General features: G+C 37.7%; 1 protein-coding gene across 3 annotated transcripts in view; it reads right to left on the bottom strand.

Annotated features, from left to right (window-relative positions):
- Positions 1–25,298, bottom strand: part of LOC106056079 (lysosomal alpha-mannosidase-like) — a 134,844-nt gene that overhangs the window by 35,369 nt on the left and 74,177 nt on the right. For all 3 annotated transcript variants that reach the window (XM_056021494.1, XM_056021491.1, XM_056021493.1), the window contains exons 16-17: positions 23,317–23,443; positions 22,970–23,037 (exon numbers count right to left, since the gene is read on the bottom strand). In XM_056021494.1, coding sequence (XP_055877469.1) covers positions 22,970–23,037; positions 23,317–23,443 — 195 coding nt within the window. The remainder of the gene's footprint in view (positions 1–22,969; positions 23,038–23,316; positions 23,444–25,298) is intronic.

Raw genomic sequence — 25,298 nt, 5'->3', positions numbered from 1 at the left:
TTGACCGTTGATGCAACCATGTATATATTTGTACACCTTATTTTATTTCCTTTATCTCGGTTGATCGCCTTGATGATTTTACTATCGCACTAATACTGCGCTTAGAAAGGAAATATGAGTTATCTCCCCTGTATTGAATTATCTCCCCTTTACTCATTTTACCCTAATGAGAGTTGCGCCGCTTGAACGGACACACCATTCAAGCGCGCTCCATTGTTCTCGACCCACGGTCATATGTAAACAATCATCTGGGTCGCTGACCACCGCCCAATTCAACCCCCCCCTCTCTCTTTCTCTATCCACCTCTGTTGTTTATTTGAGATTATTATTTCCCCTTCTATGTACTTTTTATATTATTATTTCCCCTTCTATGCACATTTTATATTGCTACTATCAGCCATCTATTTTCCCAATCCCATTTGTCATCATCTCCTCATTGTGCTCTAAAGCAATTTCACCAATCTGACGAATGCACCTCAGTCGAGGGCATCGATAAGATGCATGAGAGACATGTCCTAACTTGTCTTTATTTATCCGCAGCCTCCCTCAGGTGTCTGCTTTTTATCTATTGGATTAATCACCTATTCATTTGCTATTTGCTGTTCAGTGTCTACTCGACGCCACTCAACTACTGCCTATGTGCTTAGTGCTATTCATCACCGCACTTGCCTACTGAGATCTACTCAACTCTACTACTTGGCGCTATCGGCATTGCCCGCCTATTCGACAGCCCACCTGTCAAGCCATTAGGTGCGACGTCCCTATAGATTCTGATCTGTGTGAGACGTCATAGCTACGCCAACCCTCTGCAACTCACTGGACATACCCTGTCAACTACGCTGCCCACGGCAGATCCGCTCTGCCCGCAGTAACCTTGTGCCCACGGTAGCCGGCCACCCGCCCTACTGTGCCCACTACAGATATTAGATTTTGGGGATTGAGACTCCACAAGAACTATATCACCGGCGTCCCTCTATCCGCTAGAGCGCCACCTCCAGCTGCAGAACCTCAAGCCAGGACACAGCCAGCTGCGACATCAACAGGAATACCAGCTAAGTCAGAGGACAAAGTGACATACTCTCTTATTAGGTGCAAGAGTGATGATCAAACATAGAATATGCTAGAGATAGATGCAAACCCCCCCCCTTTTTATCCTCATGTATATTTATGTAAATAAATATTCTTTATTTTAACTTTTGTATCTATCTTTCATTGCTTTGTCTCGTTGCGTGTCTGCTCCCGATTCATATGCTGATAAGTGGGGGTGTGATAGCTTTAAAAATAATCATCCCCTAGACATTAAACGCGCCAAACACACGTCACATACCCCCACCTGTCACAGGTGGGCAACCTTTTTGTATCGAGGGCCGCATTAATAAAAGTTTGGGAATGGCGGGCCGCATATGTGTATATATCTTAGAAAGATACGCTAGCTAGCTGTTTAGAATATCTTTTGATGCATATTTACACTGTATTATATTCACGTTTCTTTCTTTTTTTTTCCACACTCCACGTTGAACAATTACAACAAGAGTTAGCAGTTTTTGAAACCAATTTTACGTTGTCTTTTTAAAATTGCTGTTGTTTTTTTATATCACAATATCCCCACAAATATACAGTTGTACTTAATATGCAGTATTTTATTTTTTACACTCGTGCATAATGTTCCGGAACTGTGAAACTAGCTGTTACCCCTGTGACTGCTGTCAAATTACAGTCAGTCAACATTGACCAGTGTTAATACTTGTTTAGTTTCCAATTAAATTTTACTCTCTGAATGAGACAGTATATGTTCCGGAAGTTGAATGTCGGCACGAGCGAAACCTGCCCTTGTGGAGCATCAGCAGAGAATGCTGACCATGTCCTACAATGATGCATACTAAATCAAGAGATCCAAAAAAAGACTCTCCAAAGACTATTCGGAGAACTACCTGATCCGGAAACCACTGCGCGTTTCATCTCAGATATAGAATTACTGATCTGAGCCCTCCAACATGTAAAATGAGAACGAAAAAGAAGAAGAACTGATGTATGTGTACACAAATAGTGTTAACAGCAGCAAAGTTTTTTTTAAGTGTGGAAATACCGCTTCTGGCACCCATTAGACTCCCGTGGTAATACTGACTGGAACTTCTCTTTGCTTGGAGTTATGTCCTCTGTGGCTGAATCAGCTTCTGCGATAAATGGTGAGCTGATGGTATTGAAAACTGGTTCTTCACGTCTTAAAATTTGCTTTTATGAATTACACAATTAAGGAATCTTAATAAGTGTTGTACTTTTAATTATTTCACTAAAAATAGTTTCACCTTTCAGCAAAGGAAAATGACAAAAACTATTTTCTTTTGCTGACCTGTAGAAATGGGAAAGCCTTGTTTGCAAAGATTTAACATGCATTTATATTTTTTATATGTTAACAACCAATTGCAATTATAATTATAACATACTTATAGAAAAACATGAAATCTGTCTTCCACTCTTCATTAGAAATATTGGTAACAAAGTCACAGTCAATGTCCTTCAAGTAACGTAACAATTTCCTCCTTGAGATTTTATAATTCATTTGCTTTGCCCGTGCTAAGCTAGCGAATGCATTAGATTATTTTGTTCATAAATCGGAACTACCTGTGGTTTAGACCCCTAGCTTTACTAAGTTTGATTACAATGATGTTGTGGCCAATATAATGATGAAATTGTATGCAGCTTTGTGCAAACTTTCCTGTTCAGAGTTTATAGTTGGGATATTTTTTATTAAAAAAAAATATTTTTCTTAGTCAAAGATCGAGCTCCATCCGTTGTTACACTTGCTATCTTGTTCCAAGCCTACCCAACACTCAGAGATTGTGTCTTGAATCGAGTGTATTGATGTATAGCCAATAAGCATAATCTTCGTTTACTTAAAACTTTTATAATGAGACAGTTTCAATAATTTATTTAGATATTATTTTTAATATTTGCATTTTTATATGTATATACTGTGGGCACACCTGATTTCTATAGGTGTCGGCGGGCCGCATAAAACACTTCGGCGGGCCGCATGTGGCCCGCGGGTCGTAATTTGCCCACCCCTGGTCTACTACATGCCTAACGGCTGTCTGTGTCGGCTCTATCGAAGTTGTTAGTGAACGGATGCTGCGAGGGTGGGGGAGGGGCTAGCTGGGGCTTGTGACCTTTGACCACTGGGTTGGTAATTTGCATACGGGCGAAATCACTCTGGATCAGAAGAATGTTTTTATGGACATTCCGATGGTCTAGAGCAGTGGTTCCCAAACTTTTTTGTCTCGTAGACCCCTTGCCATGTTTTCCATTCTTCGGTAGACCCCTTGCATTTTTCGGAAAATTCTTCAACTTCATTTTAGTTTTTCTCACTTATTTCTAGGCCATTCATTAATGAATTTCAAATTAAAATGAAGCAAAATAAGATTTAATATGCATTATATAAATTGACTAAACAAAAAAAAAACAACAACAGCAACAAAAAAAAAAAAAAACGCCTGTTGCAGTATTTCCCAAAGTTCGTTTATTATTTTCAACAATTATTCTTTTTTTTTTAAGGGGCGAAGGGAAGAGGGGTTCTCAGATTTACGAAAATTATTGAAGGGGTACGCATATTTGGTATATGTTGAAAGTTTGGGAAACACTGGCCTATTGGATAGCAAATTTGAGTAAAATTTCAACATTAGGGTTCAATTTAGTTAGATTTAATCTATCATAACTTCTCGATTAGATGATGTTGGTTTTAAATTCATCCCATCTATTGTATGCTTCATTACTTAATCCTCACAAGAAACATTGAGATTAGGCCTTCGTTTTGATCAAATTTAGGTAATCACCTTGTAGCGAAAGTTTTTAACCTCTTTAAATGTATGAAATAAGTCTGTCAAGATTGGATTTTTAGCACCCAAGAACTCAGAAATAAATATTGTCAAACATAAGCCTTTCGACAACTATCATACTTCCCTGTGAAGGAGCAGTTGATCAAAGTTTCAGGCAATGAGCAGTTCTTTATGGATTTCTTAATTCATAGCAAAAAGAAAACATGATAATAATAACACTATATTATCAGGCAAGGTTAACTAGTCCAGCTTTTTTTTTAGAAGTATGTCTTTGGAAAGTAATTACATAAGAACCTTTCATTGTCCAAACTCATCTTACCATTACACATTGAGCTGTATTGTTGTTTAAAGAAATTTTTATCATGATATCAGGTGTGTATGGCTTTTAATAGTGCAGTTTTCTGGAGTTTGATATAGGCCTAAGAAAAAATATTTTAAGACACTCACAAAGCTCTTTTCTTTTAGGATGTTTAATCAAACATTTTGTTCTACTGTTCTAAACTAAAAGTGTTGGAAGTAGGCTATTTCAAATCTCAATCTATTTTATCATGTTGTCATTGTCTCAAATGGTGTTCCAGGTTAGATAGTTTTATTGTCACTTAGCTTAAAACTTTGTTACAGAAAAAGCACATGGCAATTGTTTTTTTTCCGCACGCCTATTTAACCGTTAGATTATGTATAAATATTTGAAGCGCTAGCAGACGTCTGAAAAAGAGCAAGTGTGAAGGAAATAGTGACAATGAACTGAGACCCGATGCCATAACTGAGGCCGCAGCACGTAATGCTAAATAAATAAAATAATGGCTTGTTCGACAAGGACGAACACAGACAAATGTCTAGTAACCAACACTTTCATTTCTACAGTTCTTTTTAACTAGGCCATGTACAATGTTACTTTCATGCAGACAAAATTACGATATTTAAAATAAGATGTTAAAATTTGAAAATACAAATAAACTTATTCGACTAACAGAGTTACTATTCAAAGGATTAACTAAGGTAAAATCATTAATGGGAAATGAAATTAAAAGTCTCAGCATGCTTAAATGAGATCCACTATCGTAGACCCCCATTTACAGGTCATAGACCCCCAATTTATTTTTTCACTTCCGTAGACCCCTTGGAAGTCCTCGTAGACCCCTGGGGGTCTATATAGACCACTTTGGGAATCACTGGTCTAGAGGTTAGTTTCGCTTGGTGCATTATCGCTAGGCGGTGGTGTCGAATCCGGAGTCACAGGTTCGAGTCTAGGTCGGCGCATGCCCTTATTTTCGTAGCATTTTAATTCACTACTTTCTCTCTTAGAAACTTGGTCCCTGGGTGTATGCGCACCACCTTGCATCTTCCCGCGGACGCCCATCGTGGTACGGTTGTTAGAGGTGGAACATTTGTACAGTCAGTGTTACGTGTTGCCAACTGTATAGTAATGGCTGTGTGATTTATTCAACATTAAAGTGTTATGTTAGTTGGTAGTGTCGAGTGGAGCAGTTTGCAAAGAGCCTGGATATTGAGAATCGTTATAATATAGTTATAGATGCAAGATCTACTTAAGGCCAACCAAGAGCATGACATTAAAAAAAATTATGTATATGTATGTATACATAAACCATTTGTAAAATAGTGATAGTTAACATTTGTATGGGAACTAAAATATTCCCGTAATTATACATCGGAGATGTTCTTCAATTTAAAAAATAAAACTATCTATCTATTTATCTGTCCGTCTGTCTGTCTGTCACCCTTACGATCGAAGAGCCCTGTTGAGATTGCACAAAATGAAAGAAGAGAAAACCTTGATTATAATCTACCCAGGACTTTATTAGGTCAAACTGATCCCAGATCTTCCAACGACTTAAAAAGAGCTACATAATTGATGACATTTTTTTTTTTCATTCTTGTGTTCAGGTTTAGCTTTAGAATGAACGATCAATAAATGAACACGCACACAATGTGAACGGAAGTAGTGACCACTGAACACAAAGTTCACGAAACAATAAATGACATAACAGAAAAACAGACACTTAAAGTACAATAAGACAAACAAATAACCTGACGTCTCTCGAATAACAAAGAACAAGGCATTTAACGGAACCATTAAACCAATGTTACACAAGGGAGATAATAATTGATGCTAAAGAAATAATGGCTTTATAGATAAATCAATCTAGTCACAATTTCACATTAGATTATAGTCAACAGTCTACTCAATAGTCTGCTGTATTTGTAGAGACGCATAATTAGAACATTTAACGTTTGAATCACAATAATAATAATAATTAATAATAATTTTATTTATAAAGCGCTGTTAACAAACAAAATGTAGGCTCAAGGCGGTGTAACAACATTACAAACACAGACACGAGAGCTATAATGACAGTTAATCTAAAAAAAGTTTCAAACAGATGGGTCTTAATGTTGTTCTTAAAAGTGGTGTAGCATGTTGTCTGTCTGAACAGACCTAACCAAGATATTGATAGGTCATATAATTCCAGAAGATACGGTACTTTTTAACAGTGGCACTTTGAAAGTAATCCGCGGAACCCCAGCGGTCCACAAAAAGAACGAATTGTTTACAGTTGTAATAACTTCTTCGCTACAAACCAGTCCTATCTAATTGGATAATTTGAATAATAATCAACTCATCCCTCACTACTGATTAATAAGTCTATTACAGACTATTCTATGACTCTAGTTGACGTATATTAGCTTGACAAAACAGCAATGATAGAAGTCCTGTGATAGAATTTTATTTTTGCGCATGAATATCAAATTTACTTATTTTACTAATTCAATCAATGTCGTTCTTTCAAGCTCTCTACTTTATCACGGCATTCAAAGACGAAGTCCAAGCCTCGTTTTAAAGTTACCAACCGACGACCCTGAGACTTCACGATACACAGACATCAGTCTGGTTTTTAATCATGCACCTTTTAATGAGTTATTATTAACTCTTTCTCTCCGTAATTATTTACCACATTCTGCTGGAATCAACGCTGGTATCGTCAGTTAGGAGAGAAAGAGTTAAGCTTTGTGTTTGTTAAATTGTTTTTTTTTCCGCACGCCTATTTAACCGTTAGATTATGTATAAATATTTGAAGCGCTAGCAGACGTCTGAAAAAGAGCAAGTGTGAAGGAAATAGTGACAATGAACTGAGACCCGATGCCATAACTGAGGCCGCAGCACGTAATGCTAAATAATTTTAAAATATTCCTGAATATTGACCATTCGGAGTTCTACCTTAAAAAGGCAACAATAATCAGCGGCTTTAGAAATATGCGATATAGGCATAAAAATCCAGGCTTTGGTGGGGGGGTCCACTAAAATTGTATAGTTTGTAAAGGGGTCCCTGAACTGAAAAAGTTTTTAGAACCTCTGCTCTAATGGACTACTACATAATGTCATAGTATGGCAACCATGCACAAAAGATCCCAATAAACCCTGGGTCCAACCGAACAAGGGTCCAACCGAACATGGGTCCAACCGAACATGGGTCCAACCGAACAAGGGTCCAACCGAACAAGGGTCCAACTGAACAAGGGTCCACAAACGCATGTGTATACATCGAAAAGAAAAGGCGTTGTAAAAGTTTCAATGTATCGAGTTCTTATATAATTTTAATTAGCATTCATTTTGTTTTAATTTTCCCTGACATAAATAGAAACAGCAAAGCGACATAGCAAATCAATGTAAATCTTATAAGAATGATGCAACACTTAGCAGCCATACCGAGAAGGATTATTTTAGGTGGTACGAACAAATGAAGACATTTTTTTTAGCTGTGAACTATTTGATTTTAAAGTACGGTCTATTCAAGTGTGTGTAAACATCGTAAACTTCCGGTCAATGCTTGTTCGCTAAGAGAAATCCATCTCAGTGCTAATAACGTATCACGGGCCGGAGGTCGCTCCAACCTTTAATGGACTTTATCCAAGGTACCTTTGCCATTGTACTAAAAGTTGATTTTAAAACTCTTGGAATTCTAGGCCTATGGAAGCATGCCCCCATCTACCTGTTAGAACACATCCCTATTACTGATGGTTTGTATCCCAGGATGCACGGGTTTGAATCGAGGCCAAAGGTCGAGAACACCGGGACAACTTCCTCATATTCTTTCTCTGTACCACATCCGCCGTAAAAACCGAAGCAGGACATCTTGGCGCAGCCGTTTTGGCGCAAGGGACGTTTTGGCGCAAGGGACGTTTTGGCGCGAACAGTTTTGGTCACACTATTAACGTTCATTGTATTATTTCTGTAAAAAAGAATGAGACGTATCTTTGTTTCGTGTGAGTGTTTTTGTTAGACGTATTTATCATGTACAGAACAAGAGATATTGTTGTCCGTTATTTTTGGTATCTAAGTTTGTTATTTAATTATTGTTAGATCAGACTGCCACCAGGTTTTCAGTTTAAAATATAATAGAATGAAATGGCGGAAGTTTTGCCAGTCAGTCATCGTGCTGGATAAATGAATAGTGAATGTTCCAAACTACGCGAGATTAGGGGCGGAGACATTGAAAGAGAGAGGTAGACCTTGCGCAGCTCTCGGAAGTAAAGATTAAGGATTATAAATTCGTACCTAGGGATGTCAAGAGGAGTGTTAGAAACAGATTATCGTCTAGCCCGTGAGAGAGGAAAGGGTGGAGGAACGAGTATGAGTAAGGAGTGAAATGTGTCCTGAACAGAGGGCTCGGAATAGGTGCCACAAGTCCGAAGGAGATGATCGCCAGACGCATGACGCCAACGACCAGTGCTCGGTGCCGGTCTTGTCTTCATTTGTTTGATTTTATCTGAGTCAAGAGAAGATGTGTCATCCAAATCAACCCTACCCAATTGCTCAAACTATATCTTTTAAAAGTATCTTAGCTTGTTCGGATATTAAACTGACGTCAGTTCTTTTTTTTAAATGTCTTTTGAAAAGAAATCGAAGAATGCCATCCAGTGCGCTTAGCAGAAATCATATATAATTAAAGTATAGGGGGAGCATGTCATTACTATACAGGAATCTGACTTATTATATATTCATGAAATTCGCTGGATGGTGTTAGAATTCATACTATACATACAACACTATACATACAATACTATACTAAAATAAAATAAACATTGTAATAAAAGCTACGTGGTTACTAAATTATCGTCAAATTATACCTCGCGCTAAAACGTCCCCTGCGCCGAAACGTCTCGAGCCAAAACGTCACGTACCGGTAAAAACGGCCCTTTCAAGAACGGTGTGTGAAAAGTGAAGTTTTTTTTTTTTTTTTTTTGGGGGGGGGGCTTTCTTCCTTCCCGCCAGACTCAATCCTTAGGCACTCCAACAAGGGTTCTGTTTTTCTTACTTATTGGCCTAATCGTCTAACCTAAAGACAGTTTCCACACCCGAGCTGCTATCTGAGGCTGAAAATCATTGTCCGATTCCAAGTTACCTCACTTTTGTAGTTCTTACGTTAGAAAGAGAAGCATTGGCCGAGTCCAAGGTACCTTTCTTTTGTAGTTATTACGTTAGAAAGAGAAGCATTGGCCGAGTCCAAGGTACCTTTCTTTTGTAGTTATTACGTTAGAAAGAGAAGCATTGGCCGAGTCCAAGGTACCTTTCTTTTGTAGTTATTACGTTAGAAAGAGAAGCATTGGCCGAGTCCAAGGTACCTTACTTTTGTAGTTATTACGTTAGAAAGAGAAGCATTGTCCGAGTCCAAGGTACCTTACTTTTGTAGTTATTACGTTAGAAAGAGAAGCATTGGCCGAGTCCAAGGTACCTTTCTTTTGTAGTTATTACGTTAGAAAGAGAAGCATTGGCCGAGTCCAAGGTACCTTACTTTTGTAGTTATTACGTTAGAAAGAGAAGCATTGGCCGAGTCCAAGGTACCTTTCTTTTGTAGTTACTACGATAGAAAGAGAAGCATTGGCCGAGTCCAAGGTACCTTACTTTTGTAGTTATTACGTTAGAAAGAGAAGCATTGGCCGAGTCCAAGGTACCTTACTTTTGTCGCTGCTACATTCAGTTTTTCTTTATATGCATTATTGAACTTAAGCTCTGGAAATGGAATATTCATTTACTGAAACCGGTATCAGTGTGGATTTCAAACATAATCTTGCTCACACCAAATTAATTTCTATTTTCACGTTATACACACCAGCTATACAATAACGCTGTATCACTTTAAACGTCAATTGCGTGGATGTGAAACAATGTTAATATTAAATGTCCCATCATAGGAATAAAAGACAATACAGCAACATGAAACTTGTGAAACTATATAGCCAGATATACGGAAATGGCAGGGGCGTTTCTAGGTGGGAATAGGGGGCTTACTGAATGGTTTTCTTTGTGCGAAATCTCTAGATTCATTTTAAGGAAATGCAATATTTCTTCGAGTATTTAATTCTATTTCCAATCGGTATCAGTCATTCTCTATTGCTGGTTTGACGTTTAGACTCAAACCTAGTGTTAAAACAAAAAAGAGGTATATAAATTATTATATATTTACTTTAGAGAAACATAAGTTCACCTAGAGTAGTAGGCGTTTTTTTTTTTAAAATTATTATTCATTTTTTAGTCGCTCCGTATTGGAGAGGAAAAAATCAATTTACACTAAAATAATTTCTTCAAGTTGACAAAAGAGTTAGAGATAACATTCTTTTGCAAAACAACTAGAATGGACCACTTCCCTGACAAAATATCTTTCACTTTTTTTTTTTTTGCGAGTACATTGTACTGTTTACATTAGCATTCTATCCTGGTTCTCAATTCAAGGCCTCGTTCTCAAATCAAGGCCTCGTTCTCAAATCAAGGCCTCGTTCTCAAATCAAGGTCTTTGAGAGGATGCTTAAAATAAAGAACACAATATTCGCTATTCAGCACAGTAGTATTGTTTCTCTTTTCAAGGTGACGCCTCTGTAGAAAGTCTCCAATTAGTGAACAAAATGAAAGTCTAATTATTTCAGTGGCGGCAGCTGGTGCTGTTTCCAATTTTAGTCTTTCAATAAACGCTTCCCACGCTCAGCAGAACTACTGTTACACCAAGAACGCCTTGTGTCTAGACTAATTTCAGATTGTCTCGTGACGTACACTCATTGAATGTTTAGCCCAGCGTTCATTCAAATCGAAATATTATACAAGCGGCTTAGAAAAGTGATTCTATCTAGGTCTAGTAGGAACATGGTCATGTCTATGTAGGGACATAGCTATGCCGAGTAGAGGGAGAAATTTATCATAACATCAACTAAAACAAAAATTGAAACAAAAATCACAATAATTATATAAAAAACAACTGTAGATAAAAAGAACAATAATATAAAACAATGCCAACATACTAACAATAATACCAAGCTTAAGACTTGGTTGTTTTTGCAATTTTTTTTTCACTTCGGCTGTTACATCATGAAGACTTGCTTGGATATTTTCAGGAGCCTCAATCGATAACCATCAAAACAACATTTGGCGGACAAAAGAAAGCAAACAATAGACAACATCCTGTTAGAGCAAGAGTTTCAGGTCATGTTCTGGCAATACTGTGTCACGTCTGCTGGGAATCCTGGCTGACGAAAATCTCCAATTGGTGTGACTAATAGACCAGAGTCACGCGAGGGGTGCTGGCGGTGGGAATTTTGAAGTCAGCAGTTTTTGAGATTTACAGAAACATAATGTATTTTACATACCACCCCACCCGTAGTCACCACGGCCCCCCTACGCCATTAGCATTCCCCCAGTTTCTAACACATTGCTTCACTCGTGACCTACTGTTAACAAAATTATTGTCTTTAAATTATGAATATTTAACACATCTTTAAAAGCAACTTTGTATCTTTGTATCTTAAGTGCTCAGCATAAAATACCACTGTAGTCTTAACAAGCAGCCGAGAAGCCAGGATGTTAAAATTAACCAACTCTCGAAAAAGGTTTCCAAGCAATGAGACATGACCAAATATTAAAAATACCCATGTTTTAAAAGTATCTAATTGTTAAACAGTAAGCAAGTATAACAAGTACCCATATGCATAAACGTTCAACAGTACCCAAAATATTATAAAGTACCAAAGTGTTAAATAGTACTCAAGTGTTAAGAAGTACGCAATATTGAACAATATCCAAGTATTAAAAAGTACCCAAGCGTTATACAGTAACAAAAAATTCAAATAGACCCAATAGTTAAACCACAGTAAAAGACATCTTTACAGGGAACAGTACCAGGAAAAAGAAGAAGAGGCGGACAGAGAAAGCGATGGGAAGACAACATATAAGAATAGACGGGCCTGCCATTGAAAGAGGTTCTAACTAAGACAAAAGACAGGGAGGAATGGAGAAAGACGGTCGACGAGTCATGCTTGGTGCCCCAACGGTCCAACAGACTTAGGGATAGGTAAAAGTAATTAAAACGTAAAAAGTGTTAAATAGTACTCAAATATTTTAAAAGTTTTAAAATGTTTAACAGTATCTAAGAAAAAAAAAGTACCCAAATGTTAAACAAAATCCATGTATTAAAAATACCAAAGTGTAAAAAGGTACCCGAGTATTAAAAAGTTTCGACTCACTGTGCATATCAGTGTTTAGTCTTAGTCCATTATGAATCATTTAATTAAAAGAAAATATTTGAATAAAAAAAAAAGCGATTGATTTATTTATAGGGCTTTCTGAACCAATACAATACACCATTTCCTGCATCTCATTGCTACACAATTAGATTTAGTTACACTATATCCTACAAAACACTGCTACTACTATTTCCTAAATCTCATTGCTACACTATTTCCTAAATCTCATTCTTATACTATTTTGTACCATAAAAGCGTTTAGATAATAATGAGCTAATAGATGCCATTTTATTACACTTCTCTATGGTATATGACAAAATGTACCACCGAAACTTGCTGACAAATATTTATAAGTTTTAGTATTACATAATTACATGTACATTATATTAACGGGTTCAGAGTTCCTTATAAGTAGATTTAAAAATATTAATTAATGGGCTTAAATCAGCATTAATAAAATAGAAGTCATGGTCTTTCACTCTTTCTCTTTCACTTGATTGGCTAGGTCTGATCACGTGAGTTGTTTAGGAGCAGACTTCAAGAGTTGTTACAAGAGATAACTTCCACTGACTCTCGTACAAACCAGAAAACTAATTTTAAACTTAATAGGTTAGAGAGTCAGGACCAGGGTTTGCATACATGATCATGACTTCAGACAGCGAGGCGAGATAGTCTGACGGTGTAATTATACGAAAACTCCCCACAAGGGAACAAGGGAATTTGTGTTGCTTTTTTAAGACTGAGAAGAAACTAGATGGAAGGGGGTGAGTTGTGGAGAGTAACAAAAAAACGTGATTCGTATTTTGAGAATGTAACATTTGTATGTACATTGTCTCATGGGGAGCATAGTGTACAACTTGTGTACATTAAAAACAGGCACTGGAAAAACCGAGGATTAACGAGTGTTTCAAAAGTAAATTATTTCGTTTTCAAATAGAAGAGAGTTGCAAGAGTTACAAGGCCGTTATTTGAACACCCTAATGCCCCTCCCTAATCCACCTTAGGCAGACCCTACTTCCACTACAGCCCACCATAATCAACACACTGTACGCCCTGCTGAACAACTGAAGAACACAGCACACTATTTTTCCTTAGCACAGTCTGCAAAAGAGCTGACAGCTCAGCAGCAATAAAGCTGGCTAAGAGAAGAAGAACACCATAATCCCAAGACATCGATAGCTCCTAATACATTACGTTTTTTTTTCTAAAAGCTTGCAATATAAAATATTTAAAAATTCTGTAATTAACTCCGGTTAAGTTCAATCCATTAAGTAACCCACTGTGGCAAGCTGTCAGAGGAATTTCCAGTCACAACAGGAGTCAAACAGGGATGTCTTCTTTCACCACTCCTGTTCCTTCTAGTACTGGATTGGGTCACAAAAGAAGCCTACTCTAACGCAGGGAAAGGAATCCAATGGACTCTCACACAAAAGCTGGAAGATCTGGAATTCGCTGATGACATAGCCCTATTATCACACAGACTACAGGATATGCAAGAAAAGGTCACAGCTTTAAGCGAAGTAGGAAAAAGAGTAGGCCTCAAAATAAACCACCAAAAAACTAAAGTACTTAAAGTAAACAATAAACAAAGTGGAGACATAGTATTGGATTCTCAGACAATAGACCAAGTAGAAAATTTTATATACCTTGGGAGTGTAGTCAGTATATCAGGTGGAACAGATGAAGACATTAAACGCCGTATAAATCTAGCACGTCAGACATTTACACAGCTAAAACCAACCTGGAAATCTCCTTACATCTCAAACAAGACTAAACTAAGAATCTTTAACTCTAATGTCAAGGCTGTCCTACTGTATGGTTCTGAAACATGGAGAACAACTGAAGCCACAACAACAAAAATACAGACCTTCATCAACAGATGCCTGAGAAATATCCTAAAAATACACTGGTATGACAAAGTAGAAAACACCAAACTGTGGGAGATGAGTGGACAGAAAAATATAGAAGTGCAGATCTTAGAGAGGAAGTGGAGATGGATTGGTCTCACCCTTAGAAAAGATACCAGCAACAGAGCTAGGCAGGCCTTAGAATGGAACCCCCAGGTAACAAGACGCAGAGGAAGACCAAAAAGAACATGGCGACGCAGTGTACTTGAAGAAGCAGAGAAGACCTGGAAGAGCTGGGACACCATCAAAAAGCTAGCAAGAGACCGTGGAGAGTGGCGTGTTTTTGTCGAGGCCCTATGTTCCATGAGGAACTCAAAGGAGTGATGAAGTTCAATCCATTACAATTTAGTGCTCACAAACAATGGTCTGAGGGACACATTCTGTCCGAGAGATGGTGCTCTTATCCTCTTCGACATCTGTTCCACATGGTCAAATGTAGCCCCAGATGCTCAACAGTTCCTCAACTCCATAGGAGTCGACACATTTTTTTTTCAATGTGCGCGTGCAGAAATTCAAACGTCTCTACGCCTAAAAATGTAGGTCATCACCGGATCTAAATGATTTATTATTCCAGACCAGGTTTTATGTTTCAAATAGATTCAGCATAAATGAAATTAGGATAAAAATGTAGCTTCTGACTGACGTGCTCATAGAAGTCAACAGACTTCGCTGGTCAACTGGACTCTCACATTACTGTACGTACATCTTAGAATTTTTAATTGAGGTTCAGATTATCTAGTTGTCAAATGGGTTTTCTAGGACACGAACTCTGTTTGCCATCTTGCTTCTAGCCTAATCTAGACAGATGGTTTATAATTTGGCCACTATACGCTTGGTCTGCGTAAGTTGCAGAAAAATATGCAGGTCACAACTGGGTTTGCGTAGTCATGTAAAACACTGCACTCATCCTTAATCTTCGGAATCGAAGACATTGCCGTTATTATTAATAAATGAGCATACAGTTTGGGACATAATTAAAGTTACTGTTACTTAATAATTTGCCTCCAAACACATATATATCGCAGAAAATACTGAAACCTTAATTTTTGTGTGGGCTGTTGTCAGTATCAATAATAGGAGAAATTCCCAAACAATAATTGAACTGAAAGATTACATTTCTGATGGATTCTCTGAAATTGACAAAGTTTGGAGCTTGTAGCGTACTGTGTGTCAGAATGTTTTGTACAGAGTTGTAAAATGTTGCAAGGTTGAAGGTGGATTGTCTGAGAAGTTGAGAGAAGGTGAGAGAAGTTGAGAGAAGTTGAGAGAAGTTAAGAGAAGTTGAGAGAAGTTGAGAGATTTAAATGTTGAATGTAAAATATTTCAAATATAAATATAATGCATGCAAATAAATATAAAAATGTGTAATAAATAGAAACACAAAGTTGAAGTGTTCTCTCTAGCCCTACTTTGACACATTCTGTACAATTTTAAAATCTTATTGTACGTCTTAAGAAATTCGGATGTATTCTGGTGTGTATAACAAATGGTCTCGATTGAGGGTACATTCAGCCCAGTGGACCGGAAAATAAAGAAGGTCAGAAAAAAGGAAAATAAAAGCGTCAAGTTGAGCCCTTGACCGTTTGCTTTGTAAACCAATACACTGACCTGTTGGATGGAACGGGATAAAAATTCATTCTGGTGTTTTCTGTTTATATAAAAGTCAGATATTGGGGAGATTGTTGATTGATTTCAGTCAAGCTATTGTTGACTGATTTATACAGTCAGACTAAGACTAAGACTAAGACTGCTTTATTGATCCTTATGGAAGTTTGTTGTGATTACAAGGACTCGTTTCTCATGTAAAGACAACACAACAGAAACATACACATAAATAGAACAGACACAATATAAAGAGTTCATTCAGTGACTACACACAGATATCTTGGTCATGATCATGTTTCCTGATCAACGAGTGGCGTTGATATAGTCTGACCGAGTGAGGTACGAACGAGTTTTTGTATCGCTCTGTTCTTGTTTTGATTGACAGTAGTAGCCCACTTCGCGACGACCTGACTTAGTTCTGATGGAGCGGGTGGCCGTTGTCTTCCGAGATTTTTTCAATTTTTCTTAGACACTTTTGTTCAAAAAGTTCCTTTAAATGTGGTAATGTTGTGAGTGTAATTTTTGATGCCCTTTTTATGATGGTTTATAGACGGCGCAAAAGGTTAGATGCAGCGTTGCCTTGCCAACAAGTTATTCCGTATGTTAGCAGATTTTGTATAGTCGCGCCGTAAAAAGTATTTAGGAATTTCTTATTTTGTTTAAAGCTATTGAGTTTGTATAGAAAAAAAAGTCGCTGGGCTGTTTTCTTTGTCAAAGTTCCAAGATGTTCATCCCATGAGAGATTGTTATTAATGATAACGCCTAGATAGTTATATGCCTTCACTTGTTCTATATATGCAGTGTTTATTGGCAATTCATGTATGGTTTGTTTTTTCTTTCTGTGTCAGTCAAGTTACCTTATTACAGTTTTATTATATGGAAACTTAAACATTTTGTTATTTATCTCTGTGATTGTATAGTCATTTCCTCGTTCGAATTTAATTCTTAGTGTGTAGATTTGAGTTTAAAAGGATAAGACTTCAATCAAATCAATATTGTGTCGGCCAGAGAAACAGATGACCTTACTTCATCTGACCAATAGATCAATAGACCAATAGATCACAAGGTCTGAAAAAGATACTACTTACTTAACTTATCTTAGTGAATAATTAACAAATCCGTAAAAATGGATGCCGTTATACTGAGAAATAATGCAATCTTAAATAAAACATTTACTTAACACTTAGTCTTTTGAACTGTTGGGGTACCACACATGATCTGTTCACAGTTTCACTTTGTCTTTAGCTTTGAATGTCTTCCCATCGCCCTCTCTGTCTGTCCATTCCTCTTTTTCCTGGTACTGTTCCCTGAAGGAAGGTCTTTAAGAGCTCTGAGGACCTTGTAATGTTGTCAAAATATTTTAGCTTACACTTTTTGACACTGGCCCGCAGGTCATTGTGGGGACGAATTGAAATTTCGGATCTGTTTCAAATCTCCTCATTTGTGAAGCGGTTACAAGTGACACCCAGTATCCTTTTCTAGCATCGAAATCCCATTGCTAGGATTTAGTTCTGTTAGCATTAAAGACTCACAAGCATACAAGAATGTGATCATGATAAATACTTCCAATCTAAAAGCAATGGCTATACAAGCACTAAGAAAATCAAAAGGGAATGAAATTTTCAATAGATCGATACATTTGTTGAAATTTTAACGTGACAGACAGAGATAGGCTACACACAGACAACACAAACACAGTAGTGACTTTTCCCTAAGGGGACCGCTAAAGGTCTACTATCCGTTACTAAACCTTTCATTCAGAAACTCCTGTCAGTGATTCCCCTTGTCTGGTTCCAGCCCACACGCACTGATTGCTAGATAGCCACCATCAGCACTATTACATCTGTTAAATACTGACCAGCGCAGGGAATGATGGGCTACTCGGACTGATGATAGCGTTAGTCGCCTTGCTGATCAGTCAATTATGGATCGTTTCAACTGAGCTTGTCCGTGGTCAGCGAGCTCTAGACTCTAGCAGTCAACTGTCCATTCTAGTGGCTAGCGTGATCCGGTCGAAGAATGAACAGAAATTTAGGAGAAAGTTCATAAGATACCATGGGAGGTAAAAAGTAAACGAAAGAGATGGAGATGAGTTAAAGAGAGGCGGAGAAGAGTTAAAGAGAGATGAAGATGAATTAAAGAGAGATTGAGAAGAGATAAAGAGAGATGGAGATGAATTAAAGAGAGATTGAGAAAAGCTAAAGAGAGAAGGAGAATAGCTAAAGAGAGATGAAGATGAATTAAAGAGAGATGGTGAAGAGCTAAAGACGAATTAAAGAGAGATGGAGAAGAGCTAAGAGAGATGGAGAAGAACTAAAGAGAGATGAAAATGAATTAAAGAGAGATGGAGAAGAGCTAAAGAGAGATGGAGAAGAGCTAAAGAGAGATGAAGAAGAGCTAAAGAGAGATGAAGATGAATTAAAGAGAGATGAAGATGAATTAAAGAGAGATGGAGATGAGCTAAAGAGAGATGGAGAAAAGCTAAATAGAGATGGAAAATAGTTACAAAGAGACGGGAAAGAGTTAAAGAAAGATGGAGAAGCGTTAAAGAGAGACAATAAGAGAAGGGGGAAGGATGGAGAGAGCTATAGAAAAAAGAGAAAGAAGGAGAAATTATTCTAGAAATCATTGCACCAAAGGAGGCACCACCAGAGGGACACACGTTTGTTAAACGTACAAGCATATTATTATGGAAGGTGAACGCGGCTCTGCATAAATCTTCCTATTTAACCTATTCCCAGCCTTCTTAGTTTACATTTTAATTCCTGAATCTCCTGTCTAGGTTTATTATGCATTAAATACAATCAGAGAGGAAAACAGGAGAAAAGGTGACAGGGAATTCAAATGAAGATATCATGGAATGAAAGGAACACAACGTACGAATAATAAAGAATTGTTTGGGAGGAAAAGAAAACAATTTCTAAGACGCCATATGAAAAATTAATTGTTGCCAACTAAACGACTAAATATTTCTTAGTGCTGTAAGTGGAAGCTTACAAATTTGATAAGCCCTTGTTACAAGTGTTTCCATAACTTATCAAAAGTTACATACTCTAGATCATAGGGGTATATTTGTATTTGTCTAGGTTCTAGATCTAAACAAAACATTTCTTCGTGAAAGGTTTTTACCATAGCAATTAAACAGCTTTTAAAAAGGGATTAAAATTAAAATAATAAATGAAATATCTGAAATACAAGGCTTTAGCTATATTAAACTTTTATATTTTCTCTTACAGAATATTGGAAAGATAAATATGTTTCTTTGAACTAGAATGATATATAAAATATATTTCAAAGAAATAAATATCAACTAGGGAACATGAAAACAAAAACATTTCGTAAAAAAAATAAAAAAATCCTTAGTTTAGTGTCTTATAGGCATAGTGCGGCCTTGCAGTTCACGTCATAATCATCATCATCAAACTCCATTAGAGTGAGGGCTTGAGAGGCTCAAATCCTCTCTTGCAAAAGCCCTGGACAGAAACCCTGCTGTCTTGCGTAGTGCATGAATGTCGCTATACAGGTCGAGAATTTTGGGTTTCCCAGACCTGTCGAGACGGAGATCAGCAAGTCTGGGGCAGTCAAACAGAATATGAGGCACGGTTTCCTCTTCTTCCCCGCAGCGAGGGCACCGTGAATCGAAATTTGGCCATAGGCGAGAGAAATATGAGCCAACAGGACAGTGGCCTGTCCTGCACTGTGCTATAATAGCTTGCTCAGGCCTGGACAGCCTCCACCACGCGCCTCATGCGCTCCCAGACTCCACGGGCTTTTTGGGACTTGTCCCAGCACTCAAACCACTTTTACATTTCTGTTTTTTTGTATTATAGCCAGGGCTTGATGAAAGCTTACAGCCTGATCAGTGGGTGGAATTTGCCCTCCCTGGTGGGCCAAAGAGTCTGCGATTGTGTTGCCAGTCACACCTATGTGACTCGGTACCCACTGCATTATTACAGGGGTGCCATAGCGTTGTTTGATGTTATGTGAAGCCATGATGACAATGTTGATATTGGGGGGCCATGGTCCGGGGCTTTGCAAAGCATGTAGTACAGATTTTGAGTCAGTGACCACAACAATCTGTGTTGCCCTCAAATGTCCCTCGCCGAGTTGAGAGTCAATGACTTTTAAGGCTTCACAGACTGCCATGGTCTCCGCATCAAAACTGCAAACACTACCACATGGTCCAAAGATTTTGACTGTGTGAGAGCCAAGAAAGTCGATGTAGGCTCCATAGCCTGCTCTTCCAGAATCTATTGATGCCGATCCATCAGTGTATGCAAAAATAGCACTGGGCTTGAAGGTATTAATGGTCTCCAGAGCTAGGATTTGAAGGTCGTTAGATGAACGGCTTTGCTTAGTGGCATTAGGGTCTACTAATTTCAAGCGTATGTCTGGGGTTGTTGGGCGACACCAAGGGGGAAGGGGATGAAAGCGTTGAATGTTTTGTCGGTTGGTGGAGAGGCCAGCTTCATCAGATAGTCTAGTGGCATGATGCATAAAAGACTGCATCTGGATACGTCTTCTGCATCTCCAACCATCCACTAGTTTTCTAGCTGGGAGGTATTCAACCAGCCTTTTATACCGCTCATAGCAGGTCAGTACTGACCTTTCCCTCCTAAGGGTTAGTGGAGCTATATTAGCCATTATTTCAGCCGCATTCACTGGACTTGTCCTAAAGGTTCCACAGACAAATCTTAGTGCTTGGGACTGTATTTTATCAAGTTGTTCAAGAGCAGTCCTAGAGCCATAAATTTGCACAGGTAGGCTGTAGTCTATCTGTGATCGGACTGCTCCTAAATACAGGGATCGGATCATGTCTGCTCGGGCTCCCCACTTCCCCAGTTCACGTGAAAATGTGCAAAACTACTTATTAACTGTTGTTTTAAATTATGTTCCAGTTATATGATAATTAAATAGACTTTTTTCTCTTTGAAAAAAAAAAAGAAATCCTTTTTTTTTGTAAATGTAGTAGTTAGTATGACAGAACTTACATAACTTAGCAATACATTTGTAAAAAAAATAATATTTTTTACAAAAATTCTAAAACCGTTTTCATAAATATGTTACAAATATGGTACAATGTACTTTACTTACTAAATAGCCTCCTTTGTTTGTTTTTTTTTATTATTAATAGTGAATAAAAATGGTGTATTGTTATGAAAAAAGCTTCTTTGCAAAGTTGATTTAAAATTACATTTTTTCTTTCAGGGAAGAAAAAAGAAGCCATTGCGTCAGAATTTTGAAAGGTCTAAAATATCATGATGTCTGATTTTCACTATCTTTTCTAGTTTACGAGATCTAAACGGGACAGACAGACATTCCTCACAAAACTAATAGCGTCTTTTCCCCTTTCGGGGGGCCGCTAAACAAGAGAAACTTAGATTGATACACACATGTTTGGAAAGAGAGCAACACAGACAGACAGAGAGGAAAAAGGAGAATGAGGGAAAAAGAGAGACAGACAGAAAGACAGACAGGGAAGAAGAATGAGAATGAGGGAAAAAGAGAGACAGGCAGAAAGACAGACAGAGACGAAGAATGAGAATGAGAGAAAAAGATAGACAGACAGACATAAAGACATTGACAGACAGATAAAGAGAGAGAGAAAGAGAGAGTGGAAGAATGAGAACGAGAGAGACAGAGAGAGAGAGAGAGAGGCGCTGTATAACATTAAAGCTAAGAGGGGATCACACAATACAAGGGCAAGATAGGAGGCAAAGCGAGAGAGCTTATAAGACAGTTCGAGTGGCAAGGGGTGCCGCAGTAGTGGGGGGATGAACCGGTGGAAGCCGATCAAACCAGATTGGGTTGACGATAGGTCGATGCCAAGATTGATTGATAAAAGGAGAGAAGGCTCAGGGACGTACAAATGTGTCTTAAATAGCTAACTGGATTTTGTGTCACAGACGATGAGGTCCAGGCCTGGACAATGAAGTAGGTCACGTCTGTTTGCTCATTCTCTTTGAGTCTTAAGTTGTTATTTGTGGCTGGGATTTTTGTAGCCCAGGTCAACCTGACATTTGTGTGGCGTTTATAAGAAAATATTCACAAAGTTTTGTTTGATTCTTTTCAGCTGTTTATTTGCTTCTATAAAGTGCTATCATGCACTCAAAACTTTTGACCGCAAGTCCACACGGTTTACCCTGGCCCTCAAAACTTTGACCACAGTGAATAATGAAGACTCGGTTCCTTTGGACTAGACATTTTTTTTCTCGGTAACACGACCTGCGATACGCATGATAAAACAGTTTTAGAACCCCATACAGGTTACAGCTCAACAGGGCCTGCGATACGCATGATAAAACAGTTTTAGAACCCCATACAGGTTACAGCTCAACAGGGCCTGCGATACGCATGATAAAACAGTTTTAGAACCCCATACAGGTTACAGTTCAACAGGGCCTGCGCTACGCATGATAAAACAGTTTTAGAACCCCATACAGGTTACAGTTCAACAGGGCCTGCGCTACGCATGATAAAACAGTTTTAGAACCCCATACAGGTTACAGCTCAACAGGGCCTGCGCTACGCATGATAAAACAGTTTTAGAACCCCATACAGGTTACAGCTCTACAGGGCCTGCGCTACGCATGATAAAACAGTTTTAGAACCCCATACAGGTTACAGTTCAACAGGGCCTGCGCTACGCATGATAAAACAGTTTTAGAACCCCATACAGGTTACAGCTCTACAGGGCCTGCGTACGCATGATAAAACAGTTTTAGAACCCCCATACAGGTTACAGCTCTACAGGGCCTGCGATACGCATGATAAAACAGTTTTAGAACCCCATACAGGTTACAGCTCAACAGGGCCTGCGCTACCATTATAAAACAGTTTTAGAACCCCCATACAGGTTACAGCTCAACAGGGCCTGCGATACGCATGATAAAACAGTTCTAGAACCCCCATACAGGTTACAGCTCTACAGTGCCTGCGCTACGCATGATAAAACAGTTTACAGCTTTACAGTTTGTAGACAAACGAACCAATAGAAACAAGGAACACTCCCCCTCTACTCAAACAAACAAATAGAAACAAGGAACACTCCCCCTCTACTCAAAAAAAACAATAAAATCAATATATACGACTTACCTCGTTTTCTATGACAAGATGTTTATTAAGTCCATAGTTGTCTTCATACTGGACAGTGGCCACCTCATCTGGACAGAAGGGAAACATTCAAGTGTCATGAATAGTAAAACAAATATTTCAATACTTTTGTTTCTTGTAGATTCATATTTTTGTACACTTATTTAAAATATGTCATAGGTACATACACGATCTACATACAAGATCTACATATTGAGATATATTTGAATAGGTTATGACCTGACTATGTCACTGTCAGGACAGTCTTGTTTGGTTTTTCAAGCTTCGTTTTAACTGACAAAAAACAAAACAAACAAAAAAAAAAAAAAAGAAAAACAAGCAACGCCTACCTTCATGTGGTTTGACCACAAAAGTCGAGATAGACATAGGTGGCAATGTGGTCAACATGACCAGCTCTGAGTCCACATTGGAAACTCTCTCTGGAATCCTTTGAATATGTTCATGGACTGGGACTATCTAGCAGAAAGCAGAGTAAAACTAAGTGGTTAAGTACCGATCATATTTCCAATTGTAATTAGCTAACCTACTGGCATGAAAACTTTATGAATGTACACATTTAATGACATGAGATTCCATACTTGAAGATTCTTCTGTGACCTTCCACACAATGGAAACTTAAGGGATGGCCTAAACAAGGGATATTTTTTTCCACCATATCTTATCCGAAATAAGTTCCTTAAAAAAATAAGATAATGCCCTTCGTGTATTCCTCTGATAATCTAGTCTTGTGTTGGTTTTCCTGGCAGATTCAAGCAACCCGTTTTAAGCTGTAATGGCACTAAGAGAAAAAAAGGATTTTTTTACGAGTTCGACCTAACATATGGAACATGAGATATGTCTTTAACTTTTTGTCGTAGTGTCAAAAAAACAACTAAAAATTTGAAGTTTTAAAGGCGGTAGACAGGCAGCCAAACTAGATACTAGAATGAAATAGCTAGAGAAAAATCTAAAAATAGATTTTCAGACGGACGAATATTAGTATTGTTATTCAGATTTAAATTATAGAGCTTAGTCTTATTCTAGCAACGAATGGAATCACGTGGGCTGGGTTACAGTATTTATAAATATAAGTTCGTTATATCTTATAGAGACGTGTCATTGACCAACATTTCTATTGCTCTTCGTATGGCTTTAAGAAACGTCCATAATACACATTCATATTTAGTAGCAAGTCTGGCTTGGATTTGGACACGGAGAAAGCATTCTTATAACCGAACAGCGTAGCAATGAATTGTGGGAAATCTTAAGGATTGCACGATTGTAATGCAAAGTGAATTCAAGATGGAAATTTGTTTCCCACAGGGAAATTCTTGTGAATTGAGTCTCGCAAACATCTTCCCTGGAGATTGTATTGAAATAAGAAGCTTTGTCTGGCGTGAATATATCACATTTAAAAAATCGTATTTTTACATTCTTCTTATCTTATAGTTGACAGTTTTTGATAAAAACGAAAAGGTGCGAATATTTTTCTATTCATTCATGTTAATTTTTTATTTCAAATTTCTAATGTCATTAATTTTTCTAATTGCGGCTTCATGTTTCATGCTGAAAACGGCACTTTAAAAAAAAATTCTTAAATTATTTTATTCTGGTATGTAGAAACCAAAACAAAGTATATTTCTATCTTGTTTTAAAAATAATTGTATAAATTGATACAAAGGCCGCATAGAGGGAGTCAGTATTTTCTATTCTTCACTACTTCCATTTTAACTTCGTGTTTGATGTTGTTTTTATTTTTTATTCTTTCTTTCTTTCAGGGATTCTCGAACTGAAAATAACTTTAGATTGTGCTTTTCCTTTTTTTTTAAACCTCACACTTTTTGTCTAGCATCTTTAGCAAGAGCTCTCCACCAAAATCTTTCTAAATCCAGATGCTGAGAATTGTCCCCACATTTGGCTACTAAATATGTTTTAAGATTATGTCAATCGTAACAAACTATTTGGGTGTTAAACAGTTGAATTAAATACAATGTATGCCGTCTATTAAACAAACAAACAAGTCCCTAGTTATAAGCCTCTTCCTGTACATATGTTTACCATAGCTAAGACAGAATAAAAACTTAAGGCCCATTTACCAATGAGAGTATTTCTCCTGTTGGTTAGGAATGAGCTTTCAATGACTTTCTAGTCTTAATTCTCCTTCCACTGGAAGCTCTTTTGATCACAATACCAGTATTGATAAGACATCTTCTGAACCATTCCCACACTTTTCAGGGTTTTTTTACGATTTAGAAATTGTATCACCACTACCATAGAACGAATGCCATGACACAAAGGGACAGATAATTCGCGAGCCTCTCTTCCATCCTCA

This window comes from Biomphalaria glabrata, chromosome 2 (assembly GCF_947242115.1).
Source record: "Biomphalaria glabrata chromosome 2, xgBioGlab47.1, whole genome shotgun sequence".
NCBI lineage: Eukaryota > Metazoa > Mollusca > Gastropoda > Planorbidae > Biomphalaria > Biomphalaria glabrata.
Note: the sequence above shows the minus strand (reverse complement) of the source record. Positions and strands in the feature narration are given on the sequence as shown.